Source organism: Halichoeres trimaculatus, unplaced genomic scaffold (genome assembly GCF_033239565.1).
Source record: "Halichoeres trimaculatus isolate MK-OKI-2021-1 unplaced genomic scaffold, fHalTri1.1 fHalTri1_scaffold_2, whole genome shotgun sequence".
Lineage (NCBI taxonomy): Eukaryota > Metazoa > Chordata > Actinopteri > Labriformes > Labridae > Halichoeres > Halichoeres trimaculatus.
In genome coordinates, this window is record NW_027437180.1 from 16,160,276 (window position 1) to 16,179,618 (window position 19,343).

Genomic DNA, 19,343 nt, shown 5'->3' on the forward strand with positions numbered 1-19,343 from the left:
ATAACCATTGACTTACTTTCACAACTTTTCTTTGTCTGTTAGGATAACTGACCTCTTTTAACGTCCTTTTGTGTTGTGGCTTTTGCAAATTGTCTGACACCCATCTGCCACCATTTAAAAGAAATATTTCCCACAATTCCCATCTGGAGGTACCCTTTGTCATGAAGTGAACTGATGAAACAAAGATTTCCCTCCCCCCCAAATAATAAAAAAGATGTATAAGATAATATAAGATGTGACACAAAACCCCATTTTTAACTTCCAATATCTAATGAAAAAGAAATCATTAAAAAAGGACTTAAGCATTTCTACAGGCTAAATTAATTTTTTAAAGTTTGACCACAGCCCATCTGGAATGACTAGGGAGATTAAGTTTTTGACCTATACTGCAGCCAGTCACCAGGGGGAGCAGTCTTTGTGGCAGCCTCACTTTGAGCCAATCAAGATGACATCCATTTTTTACAGTCTAATGGTTGAATTAACATACACACATAAAAACTTGTCACATACAAACTTTATTGACATGTTGTTAGTTGGCAGGAAGTTAAAATGACAGAATAAACGGGGACTTGTGAAACAAGAGCTCAAAACATCAACTGGCCTACCTCACCACCCCAACTGCACAGAGTCAGGATTTTACACCATAAGACACAGAGAACATCACACAGGTAAAAAACAGATATGTTAAAAATGTGTAAAAGTGGCAGAGAGGCACTGAGATCGTCTGATCGTAGCCAGGAAGCAGAAAACTCCTGCTTCTCTGTGATTGGCTGGAAGCTACCATATGAACCAGTGAAGACAGTGATAATCCCAACGTGAGGTAGCTGCTGATTTAAAAACCTGTTTGCCTGCTGAGATGAGATGCACCAGAATCCTGCTGGATCCATTAGAGTACTGCTGTGTTCAGATCCATTAGAGTCCTTCATGAAGTTGTAGTGTGTTACCACTGTAAGGTGTATATAAGAAGCACTTTCAGTTGAGGGCAGCCTACAGGTGAGACTGCATGAGGATAAAAAAGACTGCAGAGACGCAGACATCGTACAGATATAAAAGATAAACAAAGTCACTTGCTCCATAGAGCTCTGTGGGAGCACCAAGTTATTTCTTCTTCAAGTTGTATTTTCACCTGTCGGACCACTGAATTATAGTACGTTGTGTTTGTTGGAAGAAAAGATGTGTGTTCCTGTTCTTGCTCTGCATTGTGGTCTAAATTGAGGTTTTATTGTGTTTGATTCTCACTGATGAAGTATTGCTTGATTTAACGCTAAGTATAGACCAGTTTCTTGTCAAAGTCATCAAAAATATGTGCACGCATTTTAGCAACAGAAGCGGCCGTTTAGCTCCGATGGTTCAAATGAGTTAGCATTTATCCAAACAACTGTAAGCAGCATAAAATGTCTGGTTGTTCTGTGGTCAGTCGTCAAAAACTATACTATACCATGAAGTTGACTTCTATTGAGTTTTGACTGCTACAGAGCTTCAGAGCTACAGTCAGCTAACTGCTGACTCAGTTGAACACATCAGTGATGGTCCTCTGATTAGTCACCAGTTAACAGGGTTACACTTGACAGTGAAACACCAGCAATGTTTGCGGCTGTGTCATTAAATGTGTCTCCTGTATCTGACCTCAAGTAGCAAAGTTTGACCGCAAATAAATAATTTTAAATGCCAACTTCCCAACTTCAGTTTTTACTCTGTGTATTTTATGATAAAGTTGGTTTTGGGCCAAGGTTACAACCCAAGGACTCACTATGGAGGGTAAATATTGTCAAACTATTAACCAGTCTTATTGCAACCCAGGTCTCAGACTCAGCTGCTGTTTTTGATTTGTGAGGGTTTCATTGACACAGGTTCATGTCTGGTAAGTGTCAACAGATAACGCAGTCACAAACGTCGAGTGACTTGTGGGTTTAAACTCTTCTCTGTTGTACACACTGGATTTCTCCTATAAAAATTTCTGTCCACAGATGGTCTGTCCACTCACTGATTTCTCACAAACCTTTGTGTCTTGTACCATCTGTCAAATTGGTGTTATTTGGGTTAAAATGTGTTTTTTGGTGGTTAGCACCCTCAAGTCGAATAACAAACTATTGCACTCTGCAGCACTTCTGTTGCCAAAATTTACACGCGGCCGTAACTGTTTGCAGAATACAAATTGGTATATACGCTGGATAATAAAGCAGAGACTGATTTCAGCCTCATTCAGAGTTCAACGATGTGTTGTTGTCACAGCTAATTCTAGCTCTGATAACAATGTTATTTTGACAAGATCAACTCAAACTGTGTCGCCTCGTGATCTTTAGACCATGCAGTGTCATAGCAGAGAAGCAGATGAAAAATTTTAAACTGAATAATGTGTTAGTGACTCATTATATTCAGGAATAACTCAAATAACTGTGACCTTTCCACATGATAACAATGCTAACGATGCTAACGAACTTCCTCCTTTCCTTCTGCAAGTTTAAATACTGAGACAAACACAGTTCAATCGCCCTCTAACCTCCATCATACTCCTACACACATACAATCTGCATCCTTTGTACCCAAAGGACTTAGCATGTCCACTGGGGGGCGCCGGACATCACCGAGTGCAGCTCTACAGAAAGTTGGTGGAGTCTTTGCTTCCATCGATCTGGAACTGGACGGCACCATCAGAGGGCGGAGCGCCTGTGGAGGAGGGGGGCGGTACTGGAGCTTCAGCAGAGGGTGAGGGGTTAGTCTGTAAGAGGGAGGGACAAAGACAGTTCACACACATGAAAATACAGCCAACATTTAGATTCTTACACACACACACACACACACACACACACACACACACACACACACACACACACACACACACACTTTAGTGGTCATGTTGTGGGAACTTGAACTTTCCAGGTGACTAAACAGACTAACTATAGGTGATCAGATCTCAGAGCAGACGTACCTTCATCAGAGTCAGTCAGCTACAGGAGCACAATGACACAGTTAACCACAGTTCACAGGAAGAGACCAGGATTACACAATGACTCTGAGGTTTATCAAAATCAGGATCTTCTGTGACTAAAGGGGCTCATATTACGGTTTAACATGGGAACCCCCACCACAGTACAGCCTCTCCTCCAGGAGGCATTCAAGCGGTTTTGTCTTTACTTGTAGAGGGCTGGCATGTCGTATAATAAAGCAGTGATCATCAACCGGCGGTCCATGGGTCGAATCCAGCCCAAAAACTGTCCGATCTAGCCCACAACTGGGTTCCAAAATTGTGAGGATCAAAGAGAAACTATCATGTGGTCCACTCTATTAAAGCAACTGAATACAGCAGCAACTAAGACTCCTAACTACCTGTAGTCCCCACCGTTTATAGCTCTATTTTGTTAAATATGTTATAAATGTACAAATATTTGTAGTATGCAGTTTAACACCAGATGTGTTGCCGCAGGCACAGACACATCACACTTCGAAGGACTGTTACTCCTAAACAGTTTACACAATTGGAAAAAATTTCAACGGTTTGTAAAAGCTGAGACTGTGTTCTTTCAGTTAATATGTTGTTTTTACGGAAACTTCATTCAGGGACTGACTCACGGGACATTTTTTGACCATTTTATAGTCAAAAAAGCAAAAAAGGCCTTTTTTTAGTTCCATTTAGCCCCCAAGATTACTGTCCGGTAAATTCTGGCCCTCTGACAAATATAGTTGGTGACCCCTATCATAGAGGTTCCTAGACTGATCATCAAAGCCAGACTGTACCGGTCTAGAGACATGTGATCTCTGAACTGCAGCCAGAGCCTCTGGAAACCTGGGAACACAGTCAGCTGAAGGTGTGAATGTGTTTGCGTGTGTGTGTGTGTGTGTGTGTGTGTGTGTGTGTGTGTGTGTGTGTGTGTGTGTGTGTGTGTGTGTGTGTGTGTGTGTGCACCCACTAGTGTGACAGTGTGTACCTGTGCTGTGGTGGTCAGCAGAGGGTCTGCAGGTGAGGAGTTCATGTTCTCCATCTTCAGCGCTTCTTTAACTGGCTCACTGCTGCCCTCTACAGGAGGAGAGCTGTACATGACTGCAGCTGGAGCATAGCCCTACACACACACACACACACACACACACACACACACACACACACACACACACACACACACACACACACACACACACACACACACACACGCAGACAGAAACACACACATACAGGGACTCTTTATGAGGCCGAAGCAGGGCAGTGTGTGTCCTGTTACACACATGTCTTATATATGGATCTGGTTTTACCATGGGAGCGACAGGGCCAGGAGGGTACTGCGCTGAAGGAGGTCCATTCCACTGTGGACCAGCAGGGGGGTAGACTACATTCTGAGGGGGGTAGGCCGGGTTAAAACCCTGTTGAAAACCAATCAGAGGTGAGGTGAGAGCAGTAAACAAAAAGGGTGGAGATAACCAAAAATAAACAGAGAGATGAATCCAGAATCTGTTTTTTTTGTTTTTTTTGTTTGCTTGTTTGTCCACTGAGCAGCTTACCGGGGCAGGTGCTGGTCCAACCCACTGACCTGGACCTGGGGGCTGAGACACACACACACACACACACACACACACACACACACACACACACACACACACACAAACACACACACACACACACAGTCAAAACCCTACCATGAGGTTGACCATTTACTAACAGTAAATCCATCAGATAATCACTGTGTGTATGAGTACCATGTTAGGGTCAGGGCCGTGGTAGTACACCTGTAGACACACAGACAAACACACACACACTTTAGAAATGAGTCAGTAAGCACAGATTGATTAGATTGTTGGTATCAGTCTCATTCAGGCTGATCAGATTTAGGGTTTTTGTTGTTATATTGTTATATTATTGAATTGAATTTAATTGATTTTATTCCGGTCATGTCGACACACATATACAACATCACACATTGTCAATAGATGATCACATTGTACATGTCCGAAAGGGAAGACGGGAGAAGCAGAGCTTATCTAGTCCCGTCCCCGTTTACTCAATATTTAGTCTCCTCTTTTTCACATTTCATCAGAGTAATATAAATTTTGATTCCATTTACAGAACTTTGGCATAATTATCTATTGTCTTTTAGTGTCCATAGTTGATTTTTGATGTCCAATTCTCTTTTTTTTTCTTTTTTTTTTGCGTGAGGCATTGTCTTTTAGTGTCCATAGTTGATTATAGTTGTGATGACCTTCAAATAGCCGTCATGTCCCCTAAATTTTGGAACCACTTACCGCAGCATGTTAAACAAGTTCCTTCTCTGTCTGTTTTTAAGTCTCTGTTTAGAACCCATCTCTTTTTTCTGTCTTTTAACACACAGTAATCACTAATTTTTATTTATTTATTTATGTAGCTATTTATTTAATTGCTCTTCTTAATGCCTTTTAATTGTGTTTTAATTATGTTTTTAATTGTTTTTTAAAACTGTTTTTGTATTTTACATGTAGCTTTCTTTTGTCTCATGTTAGCCATTTATTTATTTATTTTTGTTTTATTTCTCTGAACAGCACTTTGGTCAAAAGTGTCTTAAGTGTTTTTAAAGTGCTCAACAAATAAAGCTGGATTGGATTGTACTTTATTTAAAGAGGCTGTGAGAAGGATCTGTTTTATTTAGACTGCATCGCCACCTTTTGACCCGGAGTCTCACACACACTGTTGCAAAGACGTGACACTTAACAAGGTGTTTGTTTTGGAAACAAATGGAGATCAGATCTTTTTAACCCAACTTTTCTTTGTTCAAGACAACTTGTAGTTTGAAATGTGACAACGAGCAAACTTTGTCATTTTGTTCCGTACTTTAGTAGCCGGCTATATTTAGCTCTACTGAGACATGTCCGTAATGTGTAACGCTACTGAATCCTGGTTATGTTCTGCCAGTCATCTACCAAGCAGAGTTAACGTAACTTCACTCTTTATTTTATTTATTGACTCTCAAGTTTGAACAGACCACTGCAGAATAACTGCTCACTGTGGGTTGGAATCAACATTAGCACAAACAGATTAGCCCATGTTTTAGGCTTTAGCCCCTGTGTTAGCCTTTAGCTCGTGCTCTATCTCTCTCCTGTTTGTCTTTCTTCTGCCCTTCTGTCATTTTTCTGTAGGACAGTTAGGCTCCAGTGTCGACCATTACTTCAAAATTAATCACAGAAATCGTTTTCAGCAGAGAAAAACACAGATCTCTCTTCTCACTACTAAACTTTGTCAGCTGGTGTGGTGTTGTCATTGAGACTTTGACATGCTGTAAATCAATCCAGCTCTGCTCCCAACCTGATCAGGAAGCTAGGAAATATAATTTAGGAATAACCTATATTGGCGCTGATAATCTCATTTTCAATTGTGGATTAGGATTAGGCAAAGAAGAGAAACTTTTTCCAGATCACTAAGAAACTCCTCACAGCCTCTTTAAAAATGTTATTTGTACACAAAAAAACATGACTTGAAGCTTTGATAAAGACAAAAATGGATCAGGAGGAATCCAAAGAGCAGCATCAGTCTTACCCCTCCTGGAGGTCCAGGTGAGCTGTATGGAGGAGCTGGACCAACAGGACCAGGAGGAGGAGGAGGGTGGACTGCTTCAGGTGAGGCCTGGTGAGACGGACAGAGAGATAACACACACCACAACATCCAAAGTCAGACCTGCAGAAAGCGTGTGTGTGTGTGTGTGTGTGTGTGTGTGTGTGTGTGTGTGTCTGTGTGTGTGTGTGTGTGTGTGTGTGTGTGTGTGTGTGTGTGTGTGTGTGTGTGTGTGTGTGTGTGTGTGTTTCTACCTGCATTGTGGTGGCCATGCTGGCTTTCTTCTTGAAGATCTTCTTGCGACAGCAGCAGCAGATTCCTGCCGGGATGCCAAGCAGTAACAGCAGGGCCATGAGAGGATTCCCCTCATACTCATGATGATCTGCAGAGAAAACAGGAGGCGAAGCTTAAACCATCACTTTGGTAATAAGAGGTTTAAACAAAGATGTAAGGGAAAGATTAAACAAGGTTGTGATGTGTCGAGTTCTCCTTCCCGTTGGGTTAAGTTATTTGTTGATGATGTTTTTTTTCTCTGAGTATAGCGGTGTTTGTAATCCTCAGGCTAAAACATGTCATGTATGTTTTGATAACTGTTTGATTTCACCTAATGAAACATGTTTTCTCCTGCAGAGGAATGTAAAGCTTACAGTCTGGAGGTTTCAGGAATTAGACCCCCTCCAAATCTTTTCCTGCCAGTTAACCCCTCCCTGTCCTGAAAGCTTCATTTAATCTGTACATCACTTCTTGTCCAATCAGCTTCCAGACAGACTCTCATTATACAGAAAGAATGGAAACACACCTGTGAGCGAGCCCAGGCAGGTAACTCCATCTTACACCCACCTGACATGTTTTATTCTCATTGACCGGATAAACTAAACCTCTTGATAGATCATCTGTTTAAGCTGACAGGTTTCACTGCTCCCTGCTGCTACCTGTGCTGCTTCCACACACCAACTCCCAGAACCATCAGACACACCAGAATGAATCTTACTCGTGCCTGGAAGGACTACAGGTGTGTCTCACCTGTCAGGTCCATCCTGGTGATGGACACCATTCGATCCCTGCGGTCTTTCAGCTCGTATCGTCCTTCATCGCTGACGTTCACGTTACGGATCTCGATGGTGGTGGAGTGTGTCAGAACCCGGTCCCAGTACTCAGGTATGTCCTGAGATACCCGAGCCCCCTCCCTCACCTGAGGACAAAACACCTGCTGTCAGGGGACGACATCAGCCACACCTGAGACAGCCACAGCCCTGCTGTGACAGCAGTGCCCCCCAGAGGTTTCTGTGGAGACAGCCTTTTGGCTGGGGTGATAACATGATGAAACTGTCCCACTGAAAACAGAAACCCTGAACACGTTTCAGTGTGGGTGGGACCATCCACAGGACAAGGACGCGCCTCCTGAAGTTTCTAAAAACTTATCCTGAAATCTCTGAACTGACACACTCTTACCAAAGTGACGTTGGCGGCATTTCCGCTGAAGGACAGGAAGCTGTCTGCAAGGTCAAGCCCCTCCAAAGAGATACGTAGGGTCTCTCCAGCCACACATTTCACGTAGTTATGACGCGCTGCAAAACCCAGAAACACGTTATTCACAGACATTAAATACATTTTAGACAGACATGTTAAACATTTTTTATGTCACACACTTCACACAGCTATGATGCACTGAAATACAGAGAAAACAAACATGTGACTGAAGGTCCTGGGAAAACAGAGGTGAAATAAATTTCAAGTCAATATTTGATGAAAATAGTGAAAAACTGTGTTTGGTGAAAAATATCTGCTCTAACTTCACTGATGATCAACAGGTATTAACTGGGTATAAGAAGGATGCTCCTGACAGGCTGAGTCTCTCAGAGGAAAAGACCAAAACCAATACTGTAGGGGTGTAATGATTAGTTTCAGCAACCATTCAACTTGTACCACGATTTGTTATTGAATTCACGATTCAAGGACAATATTGGTTTATTTAGAAAAATACAAACCAAAACGATTCAGTTACTTTTTAGCTAAAACGTCATCCAGTGTGACTGCAAAATAAACACCTGAATAATGGACAGTACAAGTGAAGTTAGATTTTTCTAGATTTCTGTTGATTCTTGTAAGGGAATCAGGTATAAATCAATTATGTATATAAACAAACAAGTAAACAACAATAAATGCATTCACATCTTATTTTAATACAGTGCAACTAAATCATCAGATTGAATTAACATGAGGTTAATGTTTGGCTATCTGCTTTGTTTTGTTGTCCACTGGTGCGTGGCGATGACGTCACAGACGGGCAGACTGAATAAAGTAACGCTTGTCGTCTTTATCATTAAAAGTGCAAAAAAAACCCACATATTTACAATGTCCGAAGACGGATGGTGTGTCGTCCTTAAATCCAATGTGTTATTGCCTGGTATTGAGACAATTAATTTATTATCTTTTAAAAAACTGTTGGATCAATATATGTTACCTTAAAGGCCAACTTGTCGAGCACTAATTGATGTAGTTGGATCAAAGGAATATAAATCAATACATCGATGTAGTAAATTAATCGTTACACCCCTACAATGTTGGACAGAGATCTTCAGGTCCTCTGGCAGCGCTGCATTAAAACAGCTATGTCTCTATAGTGGAGATCACTGCATGGACTTAAAACCACTTCGAAAATCAGTGTCCCCAAACACGGCTAATTACTCCGTTCACAAATGCAGGTTCAAACTGTACCATGCAAAAGGAAACCAGGTATAAACGCAATCCAGAACCAGTAGAGACTTCTCGAGACCTGAGCTTGAGATGGACTTTTGGGAAGCAGAAAGCCATTCTGTGGTTTGATGAATTAAAATCTGACATTCTTTTTGGAAATCCTGGACACTGTGTCCTTGACTCTAAAGAGGAAGAGGGACCATTTGGCCTTTTATCAGCTCACTGTTCAAAACCCTGCATCCCTAATGGTCTGAGGGTACTTTTGCTGTGAACAATCCACACTTTTGGAAAGTTTGAACATTTGTTTTCTTTGTTTTATTGTGAAAAAAATTTTAGTTAATGAGGTTTGCAAATCACCTTAGTATTTTTTTATTTAAGTTTTACTCAATGTCCAAGTTTTGAGGGTAATTGGTGTTGTATAAATTAACACAATGCTGAGGTTACTCACGTGTGACGGCCACTTTGACCGTGGAGATCTCTTTACCCCAGAAATCTCTCTGCGTGTACGTCCCTTCATCCTCATAGGTAACCTGACACACACACACACACACACACACACACAAACACACACACACACACACACACACACACACACACACACACACACACACATAGAATCAGTATGATGATGGATTTCCTGTCTGTCTCTCATCGTAAACTGAGTGTCACCTTGTCAATGTACCAGCGGCGATCACTTCCTGTCCCAGACACTCGTCCCCTTGTGAACCTGCAGAGGACAACACATGCTGCAGTCACCATGGTAACTGACATCACCTGTTGAGCACACACAGTGACCCTCACCTGGTGTGGCCTCTCTCCCAGTACAGGAAGGTCTTACTGTGGTCCTCAGCAGGGTTAAACTCCAGCTTCTCCGCGCTCTTCGGGAGGTAGATCTTCAGCTGGCGACCGTGAGCCAGACGCTCATGTAGGTCACGCACATGGTACGTCTCTGAGACAACAACAGCAAGGACAAATCAACAAGAGCAACAACAAAAATGAAAAGTGGAAGGATTCTGTGAACAGAGTCTATGGATTGTGTCTGTGGATGGTTTCTGTGGATGAACAAACAGCTCAGCAGACAGCAGGCTGTTGACCGACAGTGACTATGTTTACATGCACACCATTTTCCTATCATGGTATGACTATAATGACTATTGTCATTATTTCAATCAATACGGAAATAAGGTGTGTATGTAAATGTAGTGTCTAAAATCCGTCACTCATTCCCTACTCCCTGCTCACAATATAGTGAATTAGATGTAGTGGACAATATAGTCCACTCACTCAGCAAAACGTTACAGGATTTATGGTAATAGTTTTTCTCAAACCCTGCAAAATGGTATGGATTTCAGTAATATCTAATATTATACTCAGCATATTTTTCCCACAATAATCCCAAAACATAATAATTTCATACATTAAAATTTTTGGGGTGAATAAATAAATGCCTTCCTTTTTTTCGTGCCACAACTTATGCTGTGTTTGAGAATTACAAGGTGCAGTGAATGCATCACACGTCAGCTGTTAAGGTCTGTGTTGTGTATTTCTCTGCTCAGAGTTCCTCTGAAAGTTAAACAGAGAGCTAAGTGTTATTCTCTGACAGTTTTTAATGTTGTTTCATGTTATCAGTAATGAGTAATAATGTAATCAGCCATTTCTTCTGGTTGGACCACAATGCATAATGGTATATTGCCCAAATGGCGAGCAGCGCTAATACACTACTTTTCAAAATGCATTGTGGGATACATTGAGAGGACTACAGTGTATGACCATGCTTACTCAGATCTCAGACAGCACTATAAAACGGGGTATTCACTACAAAGTGAATATGGAGGGATTTCAGACACAGCCGTAGTCACTGGCTGTCTCTGCCTGTCACCTGACTGTCACCTGACTGTGACCTTTAACCCCTAGGCTCCTCTGTCAGTGATGACGGTAAGTGTGAGGAGATCTTCTTATACAGAGGAGACAATACTCACCTACAGAGAGAGCAGCAAAGAGCAGGAAAACACACCTCCACAGCATCTGTCAAAACACACACAGAGTGGATGTTATGATCACAGCATACGCCACTGATCGAGCCGCTCCCTCCCATGTCTATGTGTTCTCCTGTCATCCCACAGTGTTTAGCTGTTGAAGTTTTGTGTCTTGAGGTGATCTGTTGTGGTGTACACGGAAAATCTAGACAGTAACTGATTTTCATTTTCTCTCTGTTGTTCAAGGCAGTCAGGACAGGATAGTCTCTGCTCACAGTGTCTGTGGACATTAGGGCTGAGACCATATCCTTTTCTCCTAGTCAGAGTCTTTTACTTTTTGTTTTTTTAACACCAGACCAGTGGCGGCTGCTGGTCAGTCAAGGAGAGGAAGCTCATTTTTTTTAGCTACTTCTTAAATGTGTTTATTTATTGAAACGTAATTTCTATTCACAACTTATCTTGTAAACAAAGACATAAGCGAAGGATTTAAATTTTAAAAAGAAGAATTAAACAAAATATCCTGAAATCCCCTCCTTTGTTCATAACAAATACAGATTTATGTTGAATAAATAACTAAGACAACTTTTTTTATTTCAGCCTCATTGATAACAGTTGTCATGAAACTAAAAGACTCATAGTGTGAGCTATGTCTATACTCAATACTCATCAATTCAAATAATGTTTACATAAACACCATAATTCTCGTTACTCCATTCATAATGATTGATATCTATATATTGATTCAGGTAACAGGAAGTAGTTCTTCTGGTTTGAACTCCCTCTCCCCTCTCCTCTTTTTTTTAAACCTATAAGCCCCTCTTTCTGCTCGGCTGGTATCTGGGTTCAGACCCACCTGAAAGTGTTCCCTGATATAAATAAACACACATTAAAAACAGTTGTAATTAATTTCTGTGCATCATATAACATCCGATTAGATTCAGATTAAGACAGCTTAATTTATCCCATACAGTCAGTTCAACGGACAGCTCCCAGTTCAGTAAGTGAAAAAGCACAACAAACACAGCAATCATCCATTCACACCAAGTAAGCCAGTTTTACTGATTGATTCCCTGCAGTGATATCTTATACATGTGAAAATATGCAAAAGTAAATATTCACAAAAGGAGAAGAATTAATGAATAGGATAATAAGGGGATAAAGCTACAAAGCACAAACCTGCTGATTAAAAATTGGAATTCATCAGCCTGATTACTGCAGGGATACACGCGTTTGAGCAGTGGTTTGTCTTCATTAAAGTAAATCCACCGGACATGACATGGTCTCCCTGCTTCATCATGCTTTTTGCTTTCTGGACCATGCTTTTTCTAACCGACTCTGGTAATGTTGGAGCTGATTATCTGATAAAAAAAACTGTCCATGTCCTTCACAGACAGACCAATCAACCCAGCAAAAGACAGAGGATGTGGAAAGAAGCAAAAGAGTTGAGTATTTGTTTCAAGTGGATTATTTGTTGTCCCCATTTGACGAGGACTCTGTGTTTGTGTCGAAGTTGAGATAAAGGTCATGTGTGGTTCATAGGTTTCCATAGTTTGGACTGGTTCCCCATGTATCTGGCTATTTCAGCTCTGCACTTTTATTTCTAAATCAATGACAAACTTGTTTGTTTTTGTTGCATTAAGATCCAAAAAGTTGTCATCACACTATTTGATAAGGAGAGATTCCCTCCACTCTCCTCCTCCTCTCTCAGTCACACCGTGACTGGAGGATCAGAGCACTCAGGGGAAACACAGCTGTTTAGATCTGTGGAGGCCCGAGACCAAGTAAGACCCCCTGAAAGTGTGGCATACAGACGTAACACTCCTGACAGGCTGTAAGGCCGCAGCTGTTTGTGTGTGTGTGTGAGTGTGTGTCTATTCTTAGAGAGCAGCTGAGTCTTATTTTAGAAAGATGCAGTGAGGTCCCTCTGCCACTGTGCCCCTCTCTTTGTAACAGATCATGTGATGAAGGTGAAGAACACACTGGTCATGTGATCCAGTCTACGTGTCACGGATAAATTACTACCTGTGTTTTAACCTCTCACTGAAGCAGAACGCCTCTTACTCTCCCTCCCTCAGCCCTCCTTCAGGAGTGTTTTTGTGTGAAGAACATTTCATATTCTCAGTTCAGACAGGAAGTAACATCCACTGAGTTGAAACCAGATGAAATGAATGTAACCATCAACATGTGTCGTCTATGAAGCTGGAGTCAAATCGGCATCAAGTTTTCCTTTGGCAGTCTGAGAGTGTGTGTTTGTGAGTGTGAGGGTGTGTTTACGAGATAGTGTTTACAACAGTGTGTCTTAGTGTGCGTGGATGTGTTAGCAGTGGGACTGGCCAGACCTGAACAACCAGTGCGGTTAATGTCACCCCACAGTGGGTGGGGTCTGACTCTGAGGCTGTTCACATCTCAGTGGACATCATATCTGATGGCGGTGTCTCTGTGAGGGCCACAGTGAGCGTCTGTGGAACAGACCCACAGGCTCTCTCCAGGGGAAGACAGCCTGTCTCCCTGCTGCTGACTCCTCTGTCTCACACTCCGTCTACAGAAATGTCTCTAGATGAAAATAGGGATGGGTATTGATGGCAAAGAAAAGGAGAAGCCTTCAATCCTTCAATCCTAAGAACACAGTTACCACAGTTAAACATGGTGGTGAGAGCATCATGCTGTGGGGCCGTTTCCCAGCCTCAGGTACAGGGAGCCTTGTTCAGGTGCATGGCATCATGAAAAAAGTAAATTGTGTTGAGATTCTGAGGGATACCATGAAGAAATCTGCTCATAGTCAAGGCTTTGGTCATCGCTGGGTCTTTCAAAACGACAATGACCCAAAGCTTACATCAAAATTGGTCCAACAGTTCCTACAGGATACCAAAACCAAGGTCCTGGAGTGGCCCGCACAGAGCCCAGATCTCAGTCCTGTTGAGAATCTGTAGCAGGTGCTCAAAATGAATGTCCATGTTCGGAAACCAAGCAATTTGGACCAGCTGGAACAATTTGCAATGGAAGAATGGGCCAAAATCCCTCAGGAGACCAGTGCCAACCTAGTAAAGATCTACTCCAAGAGGTTGCAGTCAGTTTTGGCACAGAAAGGGTATACTATTGACGATTTATGGCCAGGAGCTTATAATTTTAGACATCTCATTTTTGCTTTTTTATTAGTTGCAACTCGCATCAATAAAATATCCCAATCAAACTTTGTGGAAATTATGTCTGTTATTTTGGAAACAGATTCACTATAAACACTTGTTTTTAATGATCATTTCCATGGAAAAATCAGAAGTTTTGTCAGATTTCACGGGGGGAGGGGGGCTAATTACTCTGGCCTCAACTGTAATCATGGTACCATTTGCTTTTATGCTAATCTGTACTCAGTACTACAGGCAGAATTCCGTCAGCACCCATAAAAAGTATCTAATTCAGTACCCATCCCTTGTCTTCAGTACCCATCCTTAATAAAAGCATCGATACTTTTTGCTGGAAAAAAAAAAAAAAAACAGACTGTAGGATTTACCATTTAAACTCCTGTTCCTGAGCAGTCACACCCCCCACTGTGACCTTGGAGCTGATCAAATCACTGATGGCCCATATCTTCAATGGTTGTCAATGCGGACAGAGGGCTGTAAATCCTTCATGACAGAACAGTGGACTAGATAGCTGAGGAGATTTCAGATCTTCAATGACCCTGTAAAAAAATCATTATACCACTACCGTCCTGTTTCCCTGAGAGCTCCTGTGATCTTTCTGTCTGTTTGATGTGCAGAAAACATTTTTGTCTGTGAGTCTCCTTGTACCTGACATTTCCCTTTGTCCAGCTGCACTGACACTTATCATGCCCTGTGTACAAAGTGATTTACTCTTCATGTGGATATGAATGAGTTCTTAAAGTGTGAGTGAGAGTGTGTCCAAAGCTGAAGCTTGATCACTGCCAGATATTTAATAAAAATGTTACATAGCCTACTTCTGTAAACAGACAACACGGATCATGTATGATTGTTTTAGAAACGGGGCCGTTTTTCTTTCCTCAGATATCAGCAGCAATGTCTGACAAAAGATTGTCCTCTTGCTCATATGTCCTACAGTGCGTAAAAGCCTCACGGGCCCCCGCCCTAAAAGGGGGGTAGGGACCCACCCTGTGAGAACTGATGGTACCAGAAAAACACGCATGACAAAGGAGGGTGAATACTTTCGTGCCTGCCCCTCATAAAATACCGAGGTCCACAGGGACGAAAAAAAAATGCTTTGGACGAAATACACGGAGATGCTTGATACGTTCACCGCATCAGCTCGGCGGGCGGGAGAGGCGTGGACCTTAGACGAGACGGAGCCCTGCGGGAGCGTGTTTGCGTGCGCGTGTGTGTGTGATACAGAGATCATACAAACACAAATCACAGTGTACAAACAGGCAGGATAAACCAGTGACTCCAGGCGCACCTTAGTTCTTTAACGCGCAGACAGACGTCTCACGGAGCAGCTCTATTTACGGTAATACGCCCCTCAGTGTGAACGGACTGACCCGGTACAGATTGTGCATAGATACGAACAGCAAAACCACAGCACCGTTACAACGGGAAAGGGTGTGTTGTACGTGAAACAGACACTAACACACACTAATGCACTCATGCACCATCACTTCTATTCTTCCTCACGCGCAGCAGTGTGTGGGGTCTTACCGTCTCGTTCAGGTTTTGCCCGGTCTATTCAGAGCTCATCATACACTCTCCAAACCGTGTGTCAATGCAAAATCCACGAACACACTCGGGGAGTAAATACACACACAAATACCCACACAGCGGAGAATATAATGGGAGGGGAGCGGCCAACAAGTGCTGCCTTTGGGGTCCGTCGGAACTATGGCAACACTACAACTGAAATCTTACCCAGTGTTTTTGTCTTATTTGAGTGAAAAATGTCTTTTTATACTTAATACGAGCCACATTATCTTTATCAGTTCAGAAAATTGTCTTATTTTAAGTTAATCACAGACAAAAATGAGGTCTGAATTGCTTCAGCAATAGCACTTGTCAAGGCTAGAATAATGTCTCAATGAAAGTAAATTTTTCTTAGCCCACTGGTATATTTTTTTAAAAACTCCCTTTTGTCTTTACATAACTTGAAAGACATTTTTCACTGAAAATAAGACAAAAACACTTGATTAGATTTAATTTTTGCAGTGTATACCATGCGACATCACAGAGTTGCTAATCAGTTAGTTAGTTAGAATTAAAGATTAAACTTCCTTACTGAGGAGTTTTTTTTTTTTTGTTTTTTGTTTTTTTTTTTTTGGGGGGGGGGGGGGGGGGGTTCATATTACAAACATCTAACTACACTACCACTAAAACTATTCACTTTACTATTAAAACTACAACTAGAACTGCTAAAAACATATAATACCACTCTGTAGTAGTTAGTAGCTCTCACAAACTACAAATACTAAAACTATAACACAACTCATACTGTTAATACTACTAACAATGCTAAAAAATAGTACTACTATTCACTTCTACAGAAAGTGCTGCTTATACTACTATTTCATATTCAATAGCAGTAGTAGTATACTGTTTCTAATTCTAATATTCAAACTAATACACAAACTAATACTTATACTACCAATACTTTCATATTAAAACTTTTTTTGTTATAATTAATGTCTCTTCTGATAACTGATAGAATACAGTGTTACTACTAAAATAATGCTTCAACTAATACTACAACTACTACCAAAACTACACTTGTGCTATAACTAAAGACTTCCACTTCCTTTACTACTAAAGGTGGTTTAACCTTTAATTCTACTTCTTTTGGTACTACTATGAATACCCTGATTGAAAATACTACCACTGTGACTATTGGTATACTATCATTTTTACAAACAAGAATAGTTATAGTATTACTTGTTCAAACACTTCTTCGAGATAAACAATTACTTTTAATACTAATACTACAACTTGCTCTTCTATAACTAAATGACTGTACTACTTAAACTCTTACTACATCACATAGTTACACTTCAGTTGTATTATTATGAATACCACATATTACCAGCAATAATGATACTATACCTACAACTGCAACTAGTACCACAAATATACTAATTTATACTACTACTTCTTCTATTACAGCTAAAAATAATATCATTACCACTTCTTTCAATACATAAAGAGAGATCTGGATGCAGACTTCCACCCCCTCTGCAGATCTGTACTGTGAATCACCTCCACATCCAGCCTGGAAGCAACATATTTTGTTATGGTGATAACCAGAGCTCTATTCCACGGCACTGGTGATAATGACCAAAAAGACAGTTACATCAGAGGACAGGCTCTTTTGTATCAATTTTTCCTCCTAAATTTTTAAATGAGGGGCTAATTTTTAAATTTACTAACTTTAGGAGGTGCTCAAAATCAGCACCATTTACCCCATATCAGCACCGAAACAACCCTTCTTAAAGTCTCCAATGACCTCCTTCTCTCTGCTGACTCCGGACACCTCTGTATTCTCATCCTCCTCGATCTCACTGCAGCCTTTGATACCATCAACCACACCATCCTCCTCTCCCGTCTTCAATCAACTTTGCACATCACCGGCACAGCACTCTCCTGGATCAAATCATATCTCACAGACAGACATCAGTTCATCCAAATCAACAATTGCACCTCTTCTACAGCTCCCTTGACTCGTGGTGTCCCCCAGGGCTCGGTGCTTGGCCCCCTCCTCTTTATTCTCTATATCCTCCCCATTGGCAAAATAATCCGTCGTCATGGTCTCCACTTCCACTGCTACGCTGATGACATCCAACTTTACATTTCCACAAATTCCATCACTGCTCCAACCCTTTCCACCCTGACTAACTGTCTAACAGAAATAAAATCCTGGATGCAAGCCAATTACCTTCAACTCAATTATGACAAATCCGACCTCTTAATCATTGGCCCCAAATCCCTCACCAAACCCACCAACAGCTTCAACCTCTCAATTGGCAATGCTTCCCTCACACCATCCTCTCATGTCCATAACCTCGGCATCATTTTTGACTCTCATCTCACTCTAGAACACCACATAAATCAACTCATTAAAACTGCCTTCTTCCATTTGAAAAATATCACCCGTCTCCGTCCATCCCTCTCCTTTCCCACCGCTGAAATTCTTATACATGCATTCATCACCTCTAGACTCGATTACTGTAACAGCATTTTCTACGGTCTCCCTTCAAAACAACTCAACAAACTGCAATATATTCAAAACTCTGCCGCCCGCTTGCTCACGCACACCCCCTCCCGAGACCACATCACCCCTGTCCTCCAAAACCTTCACTGGCTCCCCATCAAATTTCGAATTCATTTCAAAATCCTCCTCCTGACCTACAAAGCCCTCCATAACCAGGCTCCTCCCTACATCAACGACCTGCTCCACCACTACACGCCCCCCCCGGTACCTTCGATCCGCCGACGCCAACCTCCTTTCCCTACCACCTGCCACCAAGCACCGAACCTGGGGTGACCGAGCCTTTTCTGTCGCCGCCCCCACTCTCTGGAATGCCCTACCACTTCATATCCGCATCTGTCCCGACCTTCCCACCTTCAAAACTCTAACAAAAACCCACCTTTTTAAAATAGCTTTTAATGTCTGACTGTCCTTTAAACCACTTGGTTTCTTTTCATTCATGTTTTAATATTGTGTGTTGTTTTATATGCTGTTTTATCCACTGTAAAGCGTCTTTGAGTATTGTGAAAAGCGCTTTTATAAATAAAATGTATTATTATTATTATTATTATATGAGTTATAATGTATTTGACTTTACACAGCAATAACACACAAACTGAAAAGTGGTTCGAAGTTCTGTTCCCTAAGACACACATGTATGCTATTTAGCATGTTAGAAACAGTCGATCAAGGTTACAGCCTTGTTCTTTACTTTCCAACAAAAATGTAAATTTACATTTATTTATGTAGCAGAACTTTATCATGTGTTTTTATTTTCAGTTGACCATGTTTTGATGCTGCTTTTACATTTTTTTGTTTTGTTTCTAAGCAATGACAGAGTGCCAGTCTATTGATTGTCAGTCGTCATTCATTTTGCATTCACAGTATGCCATGTGCTCCTTCATCAATAGTTCATTCACATAACGTCCACGTCTGTGAAAGATGAACTTGAAGACTAACCATTT

The 19,343-nt window shown here is 41.4% G+C and overlaps 1 protein-coding gene across 1 annotated transcript; it reads right to left on the bottom strand.

The window, feature by feature from the left end:
* Nucleotides 1-528: 528 nt before the first annotated feature.
* On the bottom strand, nucleotides 529-15,999 carry LOC141801049 (uncharacterized). Its single transcript, XM_074683944.1, has 14 exons — nucleotides 15,849-15,999; nucleotides 11,185-11,230; nucleotides 10,007-10,154; nucleotides 9,875-9,932; nucleotides 9,654-9,735; nucleotides 7,961-8,076; nucleotides 7,532-7,700; nucleotides 6,763-6,890; nucleotides 6,494-6,580; nucleotides 4,687-4,716; nucleotides 4,492-4,533; nucleotides 4,246-4,353; nucleotides 3,927-4,058; nucleotides 529-2,719 (listed from the first exon to the last, which is right to left on the bottom strand). Exons 2-14 carry the CDS (start codon nucleotides 11,228-11,230, stop codon nucleotides 2,597-2,599), a joined length of 1,269 nt encoding a protein of 422 aa, XP_074540045.1. The 5' UTR covers nucleotides 15,849-15,999; the 3' UTR covers nucleotides 529-2,596.
* Nucleotides 16,000-19,343: the final 3,344 nt, after the last annotated feature.

Excerpts from the sequence above, each read along its gene's own strand:
- LOC141801049 (XM_074683944.1), bottom strand. The coding sequence starts at position 11,230 with ATGCTGTGGAGGTGTGTTTTCCTGCTCTTTGCTGCTCTCTCTGTAG. Across the intron at positions 9,736-9,874 it reads GCCGCTGGTACATTGACAAG|GTTACCTATGAGGATGAAGG; the intron begins GTGACACTCAGT and ends TGTGTGTGTCAG. Across the intron at positions 4,354-4,491 it reads TTGGACCAGCACCTGCCCCG|GGTTTTAACCCGGCCTACCC; the intron begins GTAAGCTGCTCA and ends GGTTTTCAACAG.